The 19,018-nt window shown below is 37.3% G+C and overlaps 1 protein-coding gene across 15 annotated transcripts in view; it reads left to right on the forward strand.

Moving 5' to 3' along the window:
- The window catches only part of BTRC (beta-transducin repeat containing E3 ubiquitin protein ligase), a 182,670-nt gene that overhangs the window by 101,517 nt on the left and 62,135 nt on the right, over positions 1–19,018 (forward strand). For 7 of the 15 annotated variants that reach the window (XM_042238873.2, XM_060405138.1, XM_004020119.6 and 4 more), the window contains 2 exons: positions 94–171; positions 18,214–18,303. In XM_042238873.2, coding sequence (XP_042094807.1) covers positions 94–171; positions 18,214–18,303 — 168 coding nt within the window. Of the gene's footprint in view, positions 1–93; positions 9,001–11,581; positions 11,673–18,213; positions 18,304–19,018 lie in introns of those variants that run through there. The other 8 variants (XM_042238875.2, XM_004020121.6, XM_042238876.2 and 5 more) reach the window with 3 other exon arrangements.

Consider the following 19,018-nt stretch of genomic DNA (forward strand, 5'->3'; position numbering starts at 1 on the left):
TAGCTTACAGAATTAGAAATGTAATTCAGTTTACTCCCACAGAATAAGATTGAAGATAATGAGAACTGAATTAAAGCTTACTTTCTTTCACAGAATTCCTCAGAGAGAGAAGACTGTAATAATGGCGAACCCCCTAGGAAGATAATACCAGAGAAGAATTCACTTAGACAGGTATGAAATTCAGTCTTACTTAAAATAAAAAGCTACCAACAACAAAACAAAAGACAGGAAACCCTCAATTTGCCATTTGTTAAGTACTGGAGCTTAAATTAAGAATACTCTGAAGTTGGTCTGGCTCTCAAGCCATCAATTTCAATGAGTTAACATTGTTTTCCCAGTCATTTAAAAAATATCCTAGTTGTACAAGTACAGGGCAGTCAATTGTTTACACGTAGTGAAAACAAAATCAAAGGAACTTTTCTTATTCAGGGAAAAATAACTTGAAATGTATCTTAAATGCAGATAGTAGAATAGTTTAAACCTTACTTTTTTTATTAAGATTCTTCATACACTAAAAAATAATAAAAACCAAAAGGGATCTGCCAGTAATGAAGTTAGCTCCTATAAGTCTGAGCAAATTTGTTTGCTTTTTCTGGAAGTAAAGGCCAATATTAATGACAACTTTAAAATAATTTTTACTCACCACAGTGCCGCCAGTCCTCAAAGGTAATATATTCTTTGAAAGTTCAGTTCTGTGGTGCTCTGTTTTTAAAAACTAAAATGTTAAAAAAACATTTGGTCAAAAAATTGGTTCTTCTCACTGCCTGTAGCAACCTCTAACATCTTCCATCTCCCACTGGCAGCAAAAACAAGTTCTTACAGTGTTGCCAGAGAATAGGTATGCACAAATATTTATTTTAAATATAAAATTGGAGTAGATGAGCACCAGCAGTAGTAAAAATAATTTTAATTTACTTGCATCTATGGCATTATTCTAAGAAAAAGAAGAGATTGAATATTTGTGGAGCACCCACTGTGAACCTGATACTTAATTTTACTTAACCCTCACAAGAACCGTGTAAAGTTGCTAGATATGATTTCCAGTTTATAGATGAAGAAAATGGAGGCCGAAAAAGATTTGATGACTTGTTTAATTAGCAAGTCAGTGATTTGAAAGATCTCAGTGTTGCCAAAGCATTTTTACTTCAGCCCTCTACCTCTAGTCTGTAGACAGTGTTAATTTAGGGGAAAAGTAGTTGAAATTGTGACACATCATTCTTTTATTTATGTTAAAACAATTTTGGATGCAAAATTTTTTTATAAAAATAATTGTAAGTAGAAATGAATCAGTTCAGGAAGCTTTGTTAAATAGCCAGATGATCATCAAGCATTGATATTGTTCAGTTAGAGCTTTAACTCTTGGAGATAAACACCTGATCTGTAAATCTAAATATATAGGATGAAATTGAATAAGATAAATTTGGAAGTGGAAACACTCTGCCCACTATACAGAAACAACTGTCAGAAAACAATGACATGACAAAAAGTTTTGGCAACTTTATTTAAGCTAACAAACGAATTTTCACTCTGCAAAGTTATAAATTAATTTTAATAGGCTGATCCAGATGGTCCATTTGGAAAATGGATAGGCTGATCTGTTGAAAATTAAACTAAATTTATCTCTCTCATACTTCAAACTGAAGCAAGAGAGAGAATCGCGCCTATTAAGTCCAGCACATACAGATGGACCAGCAGGTCACACATGGGACTAATCTGATTCATTTAAAAAATAAATGCATACATTATTGAATCATTTTCTACTTGCAAGATCTGTTTCGTGCAGTGTTTGAAAAAATTTAATGTTTTTTTTTTCATTGCTTTTTTAGCAGGTTCTCTTTACCCCATCTGCTCTAATTTAACAACTGTTTTTTAGGTTTGTTTTTATCCTCCTAGTACTCCAAAATTATTTTTCTAATATCTGTCATTCAGTGTTGAGATCCAAGCTCAGGAGATTAATTAGGTCATGAGGCTTTCCCCCCTCCTTTCTTTGTAAAGGGTTTTATCTCTATTCTCTTTGTGAAGAGCATGAACTCAGTGTTCTTGGAAAGAGAAATGGCCTTTAGAAATGGGGAAGTAAGAGATCCTCCTGGGGCCCTCGGAGTCTTTTAGCTTCTGGGTGTTTTAACAGCCCCATGAATGCAGATTTGTAAATTTATTGCAGTGCCATCTGGTTTTTTGCTGGAACCAGATTACTGTTGGCTTGTGTCTGTCTATTGTGGTGGTCACTCCCTAGGAGCTTGCCCTCTCAATCTTAGGGATGAGTGATGAATAACAGGGGTCAATACAAGCGGGTCACAGGGCAGCTGTCCAGGACTGCTCTGAACTTGATTACCCCATCACTGAGTTTTTTAATGTAGGATATAGTATAGAAGCTGTTTAAACGCCCTCTTTTCTCTATGCATAGGACAATAATGAAATGCCATTTGCTCTCCCTACCCCACCTTTAGTCAAGTTATATAGATAAAAAGGTGTCAGAGCTGCCTTTTACCTCAGGTTGATGTAAGTAGGATTCGCATCATGTGGCCTAGTCCCTTAACCTGAGGTTCTTTTGCATACTATTTCTAATGGGGTTCACCACTCTTTAACCACTGATTTTGAAATACTTTTATGTTCTAATAAATTTAGTGTTGTTTTAAACTAATTTTAGAGCTTATATATATTATTCTAAAGTATAGTTTAATCATTGTTGGTAGCATATGAACACGCCTGTTAATTTAGAGTTATTTAACTGTTAGAGGAACTGGAAGAAGTATTATCACTACAGTTCTTACATTAAAAAGGTAAAAGGGAATATTATAAATAACTTTATACCAAAAATTTGGCATCTTTGATGACATGGACCAGTTCCTTGAAAAACACAACTTATACCAAAACAAGGTGAAACAAAATTTGAAGAGCCCTATGTCTGTTGAAAAAACTGAATTATCAAAAGGCCCACATAGTTTTCTGGTGAACTCTATCAAACATTTAAGGAATAAATAACACCAAAATAGAAAACAGAGTAGAAAAGAACACTCCCTGACTTGTATTATGAGGTTACCATAACCATAATTCTAAGACTTGAGAAAGACATTAGCAGAAAAAATATTGAAAGAGGAAGTCAGAAGACATTACTCCCTCTGTCACCAAGTTGTTTTGTATACCTGCTTTTCCATTTTATATCCAACATCAGAACGCAGTAGAGTTGGGAGGTGGAGGGGGTAGGGGATGTAATTATTCTTTCAATTTTCTAAATTTCTGAATAATCTTCTGACCTCTTGTTATTTTAAGTGTAAACTTCTATTTAAAAGATGTACAGAGTAGCTACAGTTCTCTTTTTACTTTTATTCCTAGAATGTGAAGCCCAGAAAACCATAGCAACTGTGTTCATAGTACTCATATCTGCAAACAAGGGCAAAGGCCTGAGAGGATACATGAAAGTACTCATTACTCTTTGAAAACATAGCCTTACAACATGCATACTCCTTCTTAGCTTCACATTGGTGCTAATAGGATCTGTCAACCCTGCCTTTCTCTGTAATTGAGTAAATTGTGACCTCAGTCTAATCCCTCCCCCATCCCCCATTCCCTTTGTGTATGTGTCCACTTACCATCCTGAGAACGTGGGTAGTGATAAATAAAGCATTGAGTAGAGCCGTCTCAACTCTTTGAAAGCAGCATGATGCCAGCCCTCTAGTTATATTTCTTTAAGTGTTTACGTTTTTCTGTATTCTTTCTCTTGTGTAGCTGGAACCCTGGGGATGCAAAGCCATGAGAGAGGCCAAGAAGCTAACAAAGTAGCTGTCTCCCTTGTTAGCTTGTTCCTTTATTCTTTAAAAACAAGATAAAAACCATCTGGCTCAGGGCATTACATTTTCCTCCCCCATGCACCTCTATAGATGCTTCACCTGCAGTGAGGGTTTACATTGATTAGGGAGGGAGCAGTAATTCAAGCTTCCATCCTCTTCAAGGATACTTTGCAGTCTTTAAAGGTGCTGACCCACTGAGTTAAACTGTCAAGGGAGGATAAAAAAGTATCTTCATCCCAGGAGGTAACAGCTGCCAGGTTTTCAACACCTTGCACGCTGCTGGAAAAATGTCGCAATTGTCAGCTGAAGAAAAATGACTCTGTTGTCATCTTCTGTTAATGACCGGGCCTTATAAAAGGAACTGCATAAGCCTTTTAGAAGGAATAAGTAGCTGTTTTCCTTTCCTACCACCCCACCCCTCCCCTAAATTCCTATGTTGTTCTAAACATTAACTTGAAGTAGATGCGCAGAAACCAGCGGTAAAGAACTTACAACAATCCAGTGTAAGCATGGAGGTCTGATTGGCATAGCTCCTTTATACAGTTGGATGAGTAGGAGGAACAAGCACATCACTGACACAGAAAATGACATTATCATGTGTATGAACAAAACAACAACAACAACAACAAGTCATTCATAAGCCAGTGAACTGAGAGAAAACATACTGTATTTCTGCTCTTAGGAGGACAATTTGTTTTCAAGCAGCATCCAGATGGGTAAATACCACGACATTTCTTTTTCAGGAGAGCCACTTCCTTTATTAAAAAAAAAGAGAGAGAAACTCACTGAATTTACTTCCTTTAATAGCTCTATAGTGTGTATAATATGTAATGGCATTCCCTTCTTTCTGATTTGATTGATGAGGGGGAAAGGTTTAATGAAGTCCCTCATATCAGGCTGGCAGGTTTTTTTCCTATTTGTTTTAGGTTAGTCATTTTAATTGTATTGAGTAATTAGAAGGTACACACAGCCAAGGGAGCTTTGTTCTGATAATTGCTCAAGAAAACCCATTCCTTATCTGCCGTTGCTTTGTGTTAAGATATTTCTCCCCCTAGTGGAAATAGTAAGCACTTTGGCTCGGCAGTAGGCAAGGTGTAATTGCAATATGACAAACTGTGCTTCAGGGACTATCTTGTAAATACTTTAGTTTGGGGTTTGGCATTATTTCGTTATATATGTATGTTTTTTCCCCTATGAAACTTCCTACATCTTTTTTTCTCCTGAAGTGCTTTGGGCTTTGGATGGAAAAAAATTGCCTGAGATGTTTATTAAAAAAAAAAAACAAACACAAAAACATAGTGCATCCTGGGTAATGTTTTGCAGCTTGACTTAATTTTAGTCATCTGTTTTAATTACCTATTTATAAAAATGCTTTTGCATTTGTAGACATTATTTAATACTTCAGAAGAAGCACCTCATTTGAAATAAATAAATAAATTGTACTTCTTTTAAATAGTCCGTGTAAAAGACCTTAAAGGTAATTAATGTAGGTCTCTTAAGTAAGACAAAAGTGATCTTTCCAAGTCTGATGAAGTGATTTGTTTATTTAACTTCCCACTTTGGCTGAATCCTTCAGAGTCTAATAACTTTTTTGTTTTTTAAACATGGCTTTTGCAATTTGTGTCTTGCTACAAAAAACCCGTTTTCAAAAAGAAGCAATTTAATAATCAGCAGTCTTAAAATTACTTTGAGGAAGGAAGACTGTATAGGGGGTTGGCGTTTTGTTTTATTTTTATTTCAGTGTAATCATTCTTTGATAAATTGTGTAATCACTGACTTAGTAGAAAAAATATTATTGAACTCCTGGGTTGCAATGACCATAAAAAGTGTATTTTCATATAGAGACATAAGATACTGTGAATAAATTATAAAGGAAACAGTTTATATGCTGGTTGAAGTCCATATGGGCCCAATTCATTTTGTGTTCAGTGCTTAATCTGGTTGTACCATTAAAAAGGTAGGAGGGGCTATTGTACCCAGTTGCATGAGTCCTTGAAAAAAAAAATCTGCCATAAGAGCAACATGGAGTGAGGTCAGATGCAGCTTTGCATCTATTGAATGAGATTTGATAGCATCATTGTGGCATTTTTTCAGTTTTACCTTTCCTAGATGTCGCTTTTAGTTTGCTTTTTCTATCCTATATATATATATTTCTATATATATATCTGAAGGTCCCTGTATACTCCTTCCCACCTCCCAATCACTAGCCATTTTCATTATAGTATATCTTGTTTTGCTATAGGGCTGCTGAACAGATTTCTTAAGCAGCTTTTTGCAAGGTTAAAAAAATGCAGCCTGGTAACAAGTTTGTGTCATTTTAAATATATACCTTCTAGTAAATAAGGAGAAGTCTGGCAATCAATCCCTTTTAGTGTGTTATATGTTTCACCTGACAACTAAACCTTCTATTGATTAGCCATTACTTTGTTAGATAATCCTATGTCATTGAATCCATTGTAAAAAATTAAACTCTTTAAAATGTTTTACCCTAGCAGCAGTGTGAAAATTGAAAACTTGTTCAGAATTACAGCCTGCTTTTACAAAGCAGGTAGTTTTCAGCAAGGCATCTTACTGGTTTATGCTTATGTGCTTTATATGCTATATAAAAACGTATTAAAGTACTCCAACGCAAAGCTCTCTGCCTCTGGTTTAGCAATGAAGCTACCTTTTCAGATGTTATGTGGAGATAGAACCTATCTTGCCTGTGGCTGTTATACTCACTAGTTTATTTTAGCTGAAAGGAGTCTTATAATAGTAAAATACTGAAAGTAAAATATTTGAGTCTTTGGCCTTTTGGTTTCAGACTGATCTAAGGACTCTGACCAGTTTTGGTTTACTAATCTAGGTGACTTCCTTTGGAGAAAAAGATGATCATATACCCATTTTACAGATGGAATGTCTAGAAAATAAAAACCTGTATATATTCTTGGTCTTCCCAGGTGGTGCTAGTGGTAAAGAACCTGCCTGCCAGTGAAGGAGACTTAAGAGACATGGGTTCAATCCCTGGGTCAGGAAGATTCCCTGGAGTAGGGCATAGCAACCCACTTCAGTATTCTTGCCTGGAGAATCCCATGGACAAAGGAATCTCTCAGGCTACAATCCATACGGTTGCATAGAGTCAGACATGACTGAAGCGACTTAGCATGCATGCACATCCCTACTCTGGAAACTCCTACAAGTTTCCTGAATCTAACTAATGTTCCCCTGAGTTGTATTATACTCATTTCTGAGGGTAAAAAAATTTTGTAGAAAAATTCATTTTCTACCTGCCATGACTTTTTTTTTTCCCAGAAAAATAAAATAACATTTTTATTAACTGTTCAAACCTCTAGTACTTTATCCCCAAAATATTAACTGCATACTTTTATATTTTCATTGAAATAAATGTTTCATACAGTGAATTACATATATATTAATTGCATAAGTCACTGAATTTTTGACATCTTTTCAACTATGTAACCACCACCCCAATCAAGCTATAGGACATTTTCATTACCCAAGAAAGTTCCCTCCTTCTCCTTTCCAACCAGTTTCCCTGCCCACAATGAATCAAACATTGATCAGCTTCCCTGTCATAGATTAGTTTAACCTTGCTTGAATTGTGTGTAACAGAATCATACATGTTGGGGTCTCACTCTCACTCAGCATAATGTTTATGAGATTCACTATACTGCTATGTTTATCCAGTTCTTCATTCTCTTTTACTGTACAATATATTCCATTGAATAAATATACTACACTTTGTTTTCTTCAGTTGATAGACACTTGAGCTATTTTCATTTTTTAAAATGAAGTTGTTATGAATGTCCTTTAAGCTTTTTTGGTGAGCATGTGTCAAATACTTTTTCATGTACTTATTAGCTATTAAGATCTTTTCTTTTGTTAAGTATTTGGGGGGGGGGGTTTGCATTAAACAAATTGCATTGTCTGTCTTGAGTTGCTCAGTTGTGTCTGACTCTTTGCGACCCCATGGACTGTAGCACACCAAGCCTCCCTGTCCATCACCAACTCCCAGAGCTTGCTCAAACTCATGTCCATTGAGTCAGTGATGCCATCCAACCATCTCATCCTCTGTCGTCCCCTTCTCCTCCGCCTTCAAACTTTCCCAGAATCAGGGTCTTTTCCAATGAGTCAGTTCTTCGCATCAGGTGGCCAAAGTATTCGAGTTTCAGCTTCAACATCAATCCTTCCAATGAATATTCAGGACTGATTTTCTTTAGGATGGACTGGTTGGATCTCCTTGCAGTCCAAGGGACTCTATAGAGTCTTCTCCAACACCACAGTTCAAAAGCATCAGTTCTTCAGCACTCAGCTTTCCTCATAGTTCAACTCTCCCATCCATACATGACTACTGGAAAAACCATAGCCTTGACTAGATGGACCTTAGTTGGCAAAGTAATGTCTCTGCTTTTTAATATGCCATCTAGGTTGGTCATAACTTTCCTTCCAAGGAGTAAACGTCTTTTAATTTGGCAAACAGATGGGGAAATGATGCAAATGGTGACAGATTTTATTTGATGTTTTCTGAATATTGAGCTTTAAGCCAGCTTTTTCACTCTCCTCTTTCACTTTCATCAAGAGGCTCTTTAGTTCTTCTTTGCTTTCTACCATAAGGGTGGTGTCATCTGCGTATCTGAGGTTATTGATGTTTCTTCCTGCAATCTTGATTCCAGCTTGTGCTTCATCCAGCCCAGTGTTTCTCATGATGTACTCTGCATATAAGTTAAATAAGTAGGGTGACAATATACAGCCTTGGTGTACTCCTTTCCATATTTTAAGCCAGTCTGTCATTCCATGTCCAGTTCTAACTGTTGCTTCCTGACCTGCATATGGGTTTCTCAAGAGGCAGGTCAGGTGGTCTGGTGTTCCCATTTTTTAGGAATATTCCACAGTTTTGGTGATCCACACAGTCAAAAGCTTAGGCATAGTCAATAAAGCAGAAATAGATGTTTTTCTGGAATTCTTTTGCTTTTTCCATGATCCAGCGGATGTTGGCAATTTGATCTCTGGTTCCTCTGCCCTTTCTAAAACCAGCTTGAACACCTGGAAGTTCATGGTTCACGTACTGTTGAAGCCTAGCTTGGAGAATTTTCAGCATTACTTGCGTGTGAGATGAGTGCTGTTGTGCTGTAGTTTGAGCATTCTTCAGAAAAGGCAATGGCAACCCACTCCAGTACTCTTGCCTGGGAACTCCCATGGACAGAGGAGCCTGGTAAGGTTACAACCTATGGGGTCGCAAAGAGTCAGACACGACTGAGCGACTTCACTTTCACTTTTCACTTTCATGCACTGGAGAAGGAAATGGCAACCCACTCCAGTATTCTTGCCTAGAGAATCCCAGGGACGGGAGTCTGGTGGGCTGCTGTATATGGGGTCGCACAGAGTCGGACACAACTGAAGTGACTTAGCAGCAGTAGCAGTTGAGCTTTCTTTGGCATTGCCTTTCTTTGGGATTGGAGTGAAAACTGACCTTTTCCAGTCCTGTGGCCACTGCTGAGTTTTCCAAATTTGCTGGCATATTGAGTGCTGCATTTTCACAGCATCATCTTTTAGGATTTGGAATAGTTCAACTGGAATTCCATCACCTCCGCTAGCTTTGTTTGTAGTGATGCTTCTTAGGCCCACTTGACTTCGCATTCCAGGATGTCTGGCTCTAGGTTCATACCATCGTGATTATCTGGGTCATGAAGATCTTTTTTGTCTGTCTTAGTTCTAGATAAGAGACTTTTGTCAGATATGTGTTCTGAATATCTTCTCACAATCTGTATCCTGCCTGTTTATTCATGGCGTGTTTTTGATGAGAAGTTTCTGATTTTTGAATGAAGTTCAGTCAGTTAACCCTTACCTCATGATTATAAGGAAATTAACCCGTACCTCATGATATTCTAGATTTTATTCTAGAAGCTTTATAAAATTTAGCTTTTACCTTGAATTTTGGCCCATTTCAAATTAATTCTTAAGTGTGCTGTGAAATAGAGTTTGAGGCTCATTATTTTCCCCATACTTTTTTGGACTGAAAATTATTAAGATAGTTTATTTCTTCCTTCAGTTTATTATTAACATTTTATTGTACTTATTTTCTGATTTATTTGCTTGGCTAGTGATTATAGTATTTATTTATTTTATTAAAATACAGTTGATGTATTTCATACCATATTATAATAAGTTACAGGTGTATAGTATAGTGATTCACAGTTTTTAAAGGTTATACTACATTTATAGTTACTATAAAATATCCCCATACTTTTTTATTCACTTGTTTTGGAACCATTGCTGAAAAGACTTTCCTTTCCTCCTTTGAATTACATGAGTGCCTTTGTCAGAAATCAGTTGGCTGAACAAATGTAGTCTATTTCTGAACCTGGAAAGGAGGCTGCTTGCTGCTGTATGCAGAGCAAAGGGTATCAGTGGCTGAGGCACTGACCAACTCCTACTTCATGTCCCTGCGTGACACAGATGAGTTCATGGTCTTCTGTTTTCTAGAGGTGTCTATCCTTGCACTGAACACTGGACCGTCTTAATTATTGTAGCTTTGTTAATTCTTGAAATCAGGTAGTGTGAGTCCTCCACATTTTTATTTTTAATATTGTTTTGGCTATAGGTACTTTACACTTCTATATAAATTTTAGAATCATTAGAATTTCTATTAAAAAGAAGTCTGTGGGGTGTTGATTTGGATTTTTTTTGAAACTGAAATATCTATTTGCATAGAATTAACTGCTCAATGATAAGAGTCTTCCAGTGTGCAGACATGTATCTCCATTTGTCTTTTAAAATTTTTCTAAGCAATTTGTTTCTTCAGTTTTCAGTGTACATTTTGTGAATGTAATTTGTTAGATTTATTCCTAAGTATTTAATGTTTTTCAGTGCTATTATAAACTTTTCTCATTCTCTAATTGTTGTTAGAGTATATAAATGCAGTTGGTTTTTACTGTTGTCTTTGTTTCCTATCATTTATGAATAAAGAGAATTTTTTTCTTTTCCAACTTACTTGCCTTTTGTTTCTTTTTCTTTATTTGAATTGCTAAGGCCTCCATATAATGTCGAATAGATGTGGTAAGAGGACATCTTTGCTTTGTTCCCAGTCGTGAGAGAGTTTTAAATAGTCTTTTCACCGCTAAGAATGATGTTAGTTGAATTTTTTTAGATGCCCTTTATGGAATTGAAGAAGTTCCCATTTATTTCTAGCTTGCTGAGGTTTTTTTTTTATTTTTTTAAATTATAAATTGGTGTTTAATTTGTCAAATGCACCTCCCATTCTGTTAATATGGAGAATCACATCAGTTGACTTTGTTAAGAAGTTTTGTGTCTGTGTTCATAAGGGATATTAGTTTGTAGTTGTTTTTTTTTTTTTCTGATATCTTTGTATGATGTTCTTCTTCCTTACTGTTTAATAGAAGTCACCAGTAACACTGTCTGGCCCAGAAGTGTTACTCTGTGGGAAGATTTTTTTTTTTATTTATGTGTAATGTACTGTGCTTAATTGCTAAGTCATGTCCGACTCTTTGCGTCCCCATGGACTATAGTCCGCCAGGCTCCTATGTCCATGGGGATTCTCCAGGCAAGAATGCTAGAATGGGTTGCCATGCCCTCCTCCAGGGCCTCTTCCCAAGCCAGGAATCAAACCCAGGACTCCCACATTGCAGGCTGATTCTTCACTGCCTGAGCCACCAGGGAAGCCATTTATGTGTAATAGTTTCTAATAATTTCAACTTCCTTAATAGTTATAGAGCTGTCTGTTGTTAATTTAGTTGCTAAGTCATGTCCAACTCTTTTGCGACCCTATAGGCCACTAGGTTCCTCTGTCTGTGACTGGAGTGGGTTGCCATTTCCTTCCCCAGCGGATCTTCCTGACCCAGGGATCGAACTGCGTCTCCTGCATTGGTAGGCAGATTCTTTACCACTGAGCCACCTGGGAAGCCCCTATAGAACTGTCTAGATTTTCTGTTTCTTATTCTGTCAGTTTTGGTCATTTGTGTCTTTCAAGAAATGTATCCTATTTTATTCAACAGATTGTAATCTATTAATATCTTTTATTTTAATACTCTTCCATTTTGTCAAATGAGAGCCCATTTAGGCTGGCATCTGTGCCCCTATGGTATATGTCCATCATTTCCTGAGTATTTCCAGGTTCGTCTTGTATTTACTCTGTCCATTCCAGGAATCAACCATTTCTCCAGGGAGCTATGGCTCCTTTTAGTGCAGAATTGTATTTAGAAGCCAGGATTTAAATGTTAACATTTATTTTATATCTGTATTATATATTTTGAAAACCATGAGTTCACATTGATATCTCTAGTTCCAATACAGTGTCAACAGAGTTTGTTTTAGGCTTTTCCCTTTTCATATTTGTAATTCTTCTTTAATGGTAAGAAACCTGGTTTGAGTTTTTTCCTCTTAGCACTTTAAAAAATCCTGTTCCTTGGGAACTCCCTGGTTGTCCAGTAGCTAGGACTTGGCGCTTTCATTGCCAAGCGTTCAGTTCAATCCCTGCCACGAGGTGCAGCATCCCCTGCAAAAAAAAATAATAATTGTATTCCTTTGTCTTCTAGACTTCATTGTTTTGGGTGAAAAATCTGCCATTATTTACATCGTTGCTCTCATATATATGGCATCCCCTTTTTCTTTGGCTGCTTTTAAGGTTTTGTTTTTGTTACTAATTTTAGTAGTTTTCACTGTCTTGGACCTAGGTTTTATTTTCTGATATTTAGGGGGTTTTTGTATTTAACCTTTTGGGATTTACTGTTCTTATAGTAGCAAGCCAATGGTTTTCACCAAATTTGAGAAATAGTTGGTCACTATTTTTATAACTTTGTGTGCCCCATTTTTGCCTCTCTTCTGGGTCTCCAATTCCATGATATTAGATCATTGAAAATTGTCCCACAGGTGACTGAGACTCTGTTTTTTTTTTTTCCTTTTACCCTTTCTATTCTTCAGATTATTTAGTTGATCTGTTTTTGAAGTTCATTGGCCTTTTTTTCTGCCATCTCCAACCTGCTTTTAAGCTCATCCAGTAAATTTTTAATTTCAGAAAACATATTTTTCCATTCTAGGATTTGTTTGGCTTATTTTAGTTTTTTATTTTAATGATGAAAATTTCCATCTGTTTACTCACCGTAATTGTATCTTTCCTTAAGTTGTTGGACATATTTGTTATAGCTTCTGTAGAAGCTTTATGAACTGATTCCCATAACTAGATCATCTCATGGTCATTTTCTGTTGATTTCTTTTTCTCTTTATTATGGCTCCCTTTTCTTCTTCTCATGTCTAGAAGTTTTTATTGTTTAGTGGACATTATAAACAATACATTGTGGAGACTCTGGTTTCTTTTATCTTCCTGTGTTTATCTTACTGGCTGATCACTGTGACTTCATAGAGTCTTGTTTTTATGTTTGTTAGGGCAGGTGTGTTTTGGTTTTGCCCTTAGTCCTGAGGCATATCCCTTAGTCCTCAAGACTTACTCTTTAGTCTGAATGCAGGGTCTTTCTAAGCTTTCATTAGAAAGTTTGAGATACTTATAAAGCTCCTCTAAACTCAGATTCAAAACCCGGTATCTCCTCATGGGCAGCAGCTGGAATCTCTTCTCATATCTTTCAGTCTTCTAGCTATTCCTTTATTTTGGAATATTTGGAGTCTCTCATTCATGTAAGTAGTTTGAAGGTTAGCCGTAGATTTGAGAGAAATTTATATGCATGTTTTGATGCTTCCGCCCTGCCAGAGGAAGGGCTGGCTCTTTCTGTTTTCTATTTTCCTTCTCAATTTCGAGCCACTGTGGCTGCCCTGAGCTCCCCAAGCCAATAGACTGTCTTTCTAATTGAATTTTTAGCCATCCTGCATCAAATAGCCTAGTGAGTACCCTCATGGAAAAAGCACGTAAACATGGATCTTACTAAGTGTGATTCTCCTCTTTCTCAATCCTCTTCTTCCCCCAATTTCCGCCTACTTTTTGGTCAAGCTGTAGTGCCTTTGTTTGTTTTGAATATTTTTTCCATAGTTTATAACTGTTATCTGAGAAAAGTTAATTTAATACAAACAAACATCTCTGCCATTATTGGAACTAGTACTCTTTGGCTTAAAGTTTTATTTTATTTAGTATATACCAGTTGCTTCATAAATGTCTTAAGAACACAGCTTAAAAATTGTATTGTCTGTACATGAATAGTTTGTGGTATTAGCAATGTGAAAGAAGTACTGAACCCTGAGTCCAGATGTACATGTGCCAATACTAATGTCAGATGTACACTAATGTCAGATGATCCAGTTTATTCTTTTAAAATATGTGTTTGAAATAATTTTAACTTAAATAATATAAGAACAAACAATTAAGTAGGTAAATTTTTTAAAATTTAACTTGTTTAAATGGAAACTCAAATGTATAATGTTATTTTCTCTATTTTCTTAAATTTTATTCTTATCTATCTGCTCTTTTCCAAAGAATGATAGTTGACCAACAATGAATTATTTAAAATATCTGTGTCCATTGCTAATATAAATAAGTACATAAATGAATAAGCAGACAAATGGAAGAACTCATAGCTCTCCCTTCAGAAGAATCCCAATTAATTAATGTAGAAGGAGAGAGAAATTTAAAAGTCACCATTAGGATGCGACAGTAAAAATGACCATAGGCAAGATCCAGCGGTATGCTAAAATTAGCATGCAAAAGTTGAAGCAGAAGCAAAATATTTGCAGTCTTAAAGTATTTTCCTCACTATATTTAGTAATTTCTAAATGAAAAATGTTAAGCTAATAATAGAGAATCTTGTTAGATACAATCTTAGGCAAATGGTCAAGGTTAACATCAGTATTTCTGAATACTCAGTAATGTACCTCCTGACGGTGCATTGAGAAGAGCACCTCACCTCTGTGGTATCCTTCCCAATAATGTACAACCTCAGTCTGATCTTGAGGAAACATGAGACAAACCCAAACTGAGAGACATTCTGTAGATTAATCAGTACTCTTTAGCAGTGTCAGAATCATGCAAGATAAGCAAAGACAGGGAAATTGTCACAGATTAGAAGAGACTACATGGCAACTAAATGCAATATGGGATCTTGAGTTAGATCCTGAACGGAAGAATATTAGTGGAAAAACTGGTGAAAGTCAAGTAAGTTCTTAACTTCATATTGTACCAAGGTTAATTGGTTTATTTTGGTAAATATTCTCTGGTTGTGTAAGACTTCAGTGTAAAGGGAAGCTGGGAAAGGCTGTACAGGAACCCATATCTATTTTGCAACTGTTCTGTAAATCTAGAATTTTAGAAAATTGATATTGTCTTATTATTGATTATGAGATCACCTGTGTCTTAAGACTTTTCTCTTTTAATTTCAACACATATGTGTATATCAAGAGTTCTCAGAGTATTCTTAGACCAGTAATGTTAACATCAGCTGGGGACTTGTTAAAAATGCAAGTCCTCAGAAGCTCCAGGGATGGGACCCAGCAATCTGTGTTGTAACAAGTCCTCCAGATGATTCTGATGGGCACTAATGTTTGAGAGCCATGACTTGTACTTTCAGTAAAAACATAAGACTAGAACGAAACATTTTAATCAATATATTGGCCAGTTATATTACAATAAAGTATCAGTTCAGTTCAGTCACTCAGTCCTGTCCAACTCTTTTCGACCCCATGGACTGCAGCATGCCAGGCCTCCCTGTCCATCACCAACTCCCAGAGATTGCTCAAACTCATGTTCATTGAGTCAGTGATGCCATCCAACCGTCTCCTCCTCTATCATCTGCTTCTCCTCCTGCCTTCAGTCTTTCCCAGCATCAAGGTTTTTTCCAATGAATGAGTCAGTTCTTTGCATCAGGTGGCTAAAGTATTGGAGTTTCAGCTTCAACATCAGTCCTTCCAATGAATATTCAGGACTGATTTCCTTTAGAATGGACTGGTTGGATCTCCTTGCAGTCCAGGGGCCTCTCAAAAATCTTTTCCATCACCACAGTTCAAAAGCATCAATTCTTTGGTGCTCAGCCTGCTTTTGGAGAAGGCAGTGGCACCCCACTCCAGTGCTCTTGCCTGGAAAGTCCCAAGGACAGAGGAGCCTGGTGGGCTGCAGTCCGTGGGGTCGCTAAGGGTCAGACACGACTGAGCGACTTCACTTTCACTTTTCACTTCATGCATTGGAGAAGGAAATGGCAACCCACTCCAGTGTTCTTGCCTTGAGAATCCCAGGGACAGGGGAGCCTGGTGGGCTGCTGTCTTTGGGATCACACAGAGTCAGACATGACTGAAGCAACTTAGCAGCAGCAGCAGCAGCAGCAGCCTTCTTTATAGTCCAATTCTCACATCCATACGTGACCACTGGGAAAACCATACCTTTGACCAGACGGACCTTTGTCGGCAAAGTAATGTCTCTGTTTTTTAATATGCTGTCTAGGTTGGTCATAGCTTTTCTTCCAAGGGGCAAGTGTCTTTTAATTTCATGGCTGCAGTCTTTTGGAGCAGTGATTTTCGAGCCTGAGAGAAAGGTCTGTTACTGTTTCCATTGTTTCCCCATCTATTTGCCATGACATGATGGGACCAGATGCCATGATCTTCATTTTTTGAATGTTGAGTTTTAAGCCAGTTTTTTCACTTTCTTCTATCATTTTCATCAAGAGGCTCTTCAGTTCCTCTTCGCTTTTCTGCCATAAGGGTGGTGTCATCTGCATTCTGAGGTTATTGATATTTCTCCCAGCAATCTTGATTCCAGCTTGTGCTTCATCCAGCCCGCCATTTCTCATGATGTACTCTGCATATAAGTTAAATAAGTAGGGTGACAATATACAGCCTTGACATACTCCTTTCCCTATTTGGAACCAGTCCATTGTTCCATGTCCAGTTCTAACTTGCTTCTTGACCTGCATACAGATTTCTCAGGAGACAGGTAAGATGGTCTGGTATTCCGATCTCTTTAAGAATATTCCATAGTTTGTTATGATCCACACAGTCAAAAGCTTTGGCATAGTCAATAAAGCAGAAGTAGATGTCTTTCTGGAACTCTCTTGTTTTTTCCTATGACCCAACGGATGTTGGCAGTTTGATCTCTGGTTCCTCTACCTTTTCTAAGTCCAGCTTGAACATCTGGAAGTTCTTGGTTTATGTATTGTTGAAGCTTCACTAACCAGCGTTTTTGCTTTCTTTTAATTATGGTAAAGTACATGTAACATTTACCACTTTAATTAGTTTTAAATATTCAGTTCATGGTATTAAATACATTCACGTTGTATAATAGCCACCACCGCCCATTCCCATAACTTTTAACATCTTGTAAAACTGAAATGCCGTACTCACTAAACAGTAACTCCCTATTCCCTCCCTCTCCCAGCTAGTTGAAACCACTATTTTACTTTCTGTCTCTATGATTTTGACTAGGTGGAATCATGCAGTATTTGTCTTTTTGTGACTGGGTTATTTCACATAGCATACGATCCTTAGGTTTCATCCATGTTATAGCGTATGTCAGAATTTCTTTTCTTTTTAAGACTGAATACTGTTCCACTGTATGTATGTACCACATTTTGCTTATGCATTTATCCATCAGTGGACATTTGTGGATCTTAGCTATTGTGGATAATGCTGCCATGAATGTGGGTGTACAAATATCTCATAAAGACTCCACTTTCAGTTCTTCATATACCCAGAATTGGAAATACTGGATCAGATAGTAATTCTGTTTTTAATTTTTTGAGGAATCGCTACTGTATTGTTTGTTTTTTTTTTCCCCACCTTGGCTATACCATTTTGCATTCCCACTAACAGTGCACAGGGGTTCCAGTTTCTCCACATTTTCACCAACACTTGTTTTCTGGTTTTGTTTTCTTATTAATAACCATCCTAATGGATATATGATGGTAACATATTGCAGTTTTGATTTGCAGTCCTCTCATAATCAGTCATGTTGAGCATCATTTCATGTGCTTTTTAGCCATTTGTATATCTTCTCGGATAATCTCTATTTTGCTTCCCTGGTGGCTCATATGGTAAAGAATCTGCCTGCAATGCAGGAGACCCGAGTTTGATCCCTGGGTTGGGAAGATCCCCTGGAGGGGGGCATGGCAACCCACTCCTGTATTCTAGCCTGGAGCATCCCCATGGACAGAGGAGCCTGGTAGGCTACAGTCCATGGGGGTCTGACTAAGCACAGCACAATCTCTGTTCAAGTCCTTTGCCCATTCTGAATAACTGACACCTCTACCTTTCATATACAGTGAAGTCACTACTGCTCACATACTTGTTCATGGCACATCAGTGGCACTTTTGGGCTGTCGCTTTCTTTACTTCCCCATGTCTGCCTTGTCCCTCAGCTCCCATAAATCTAGAATTTACACATAGGATCTATTTGTGTGTTGATTTTTAGAAATGGGGCAGAATTTGAAAACTGCATGACAGTATTTCAGTACCTAAACTTATTTCAAAAAAATTCTCTTTACAGACATACAACAGCTGTGCCAGACTCTGCTTAAATCAAGAGACAGTATGTCTAGCAAGCACTGCTATGAAGACTGAAAATTGTGTGGTCAAAGTAAGTAATATTACACGTTAGTATATGTTATGTCACATCATAACAATGGTTTATCTATAGATATCTTTACTCAGTATTGCTATTAAAGAGTATTATAGAATGGTTAAAAAGAATACAGCGAACATTGTTAGGTCCAAAGCAGATTGCAAGTTGGAGTTTCTATCTCTTCAGTCGCATCAGCGTTTTTTGATTGTGTTCTCTGGTCACACCTTAGTCTAATTCACATTTGTTGCTTGACACTAATTATGGTTTATTACAAATAAGATTTGTGTGAGACGTCCCTAGCAGTCCAGTGTTTAAGACTCCAAGCTTCAACTGAAGGGGGCACAGGTTTGATCCCTAGTTGGGTAACTAAACATTCTACATTTCAGTTCAGTTCAGTCACTCAGTTGTGTCCAACTCTTTGTGACCCCATGGACTGCAGCATGCCAGGCCTCCCTGTCCATCACCAACTCCCAGAGCTTGCTCAAACTCATGTCCATTGAGTCAGTGATGGCATCTAACCATCTCCTCCTCTGTCGTCCCCTTCTGCTCCTGCCTTCAATCTTTCCCAGCATCAGGGTCTTTTCAAATGAGTCAGCTCTTCACATCAGGTGGCCAAAGTATTGTAGTTTCAGCTGCAGCATCAGTCCTTCCAGTAAACACCCAGGACTGATCTCCTTTAGGATGGATTGGTTGGATCTCCTTGCAGTCCAAGGGACTGTCAAGAGTATTC

This window comes from Ovis aries, chromosome 22 (assembly GCF_016772045.2).
Source record: "Ovis aries strain OAR_USU_Benz2616 breed Rambouillet chromosome 22, ARS-UI_Ramb_v3.0, whole genome shotgun sequence".
NCBI lineage: Eukaryota > Metazoa > Chordata > Mammalia > Artiodactyla > Bovidae > Ovis > Ovis aries.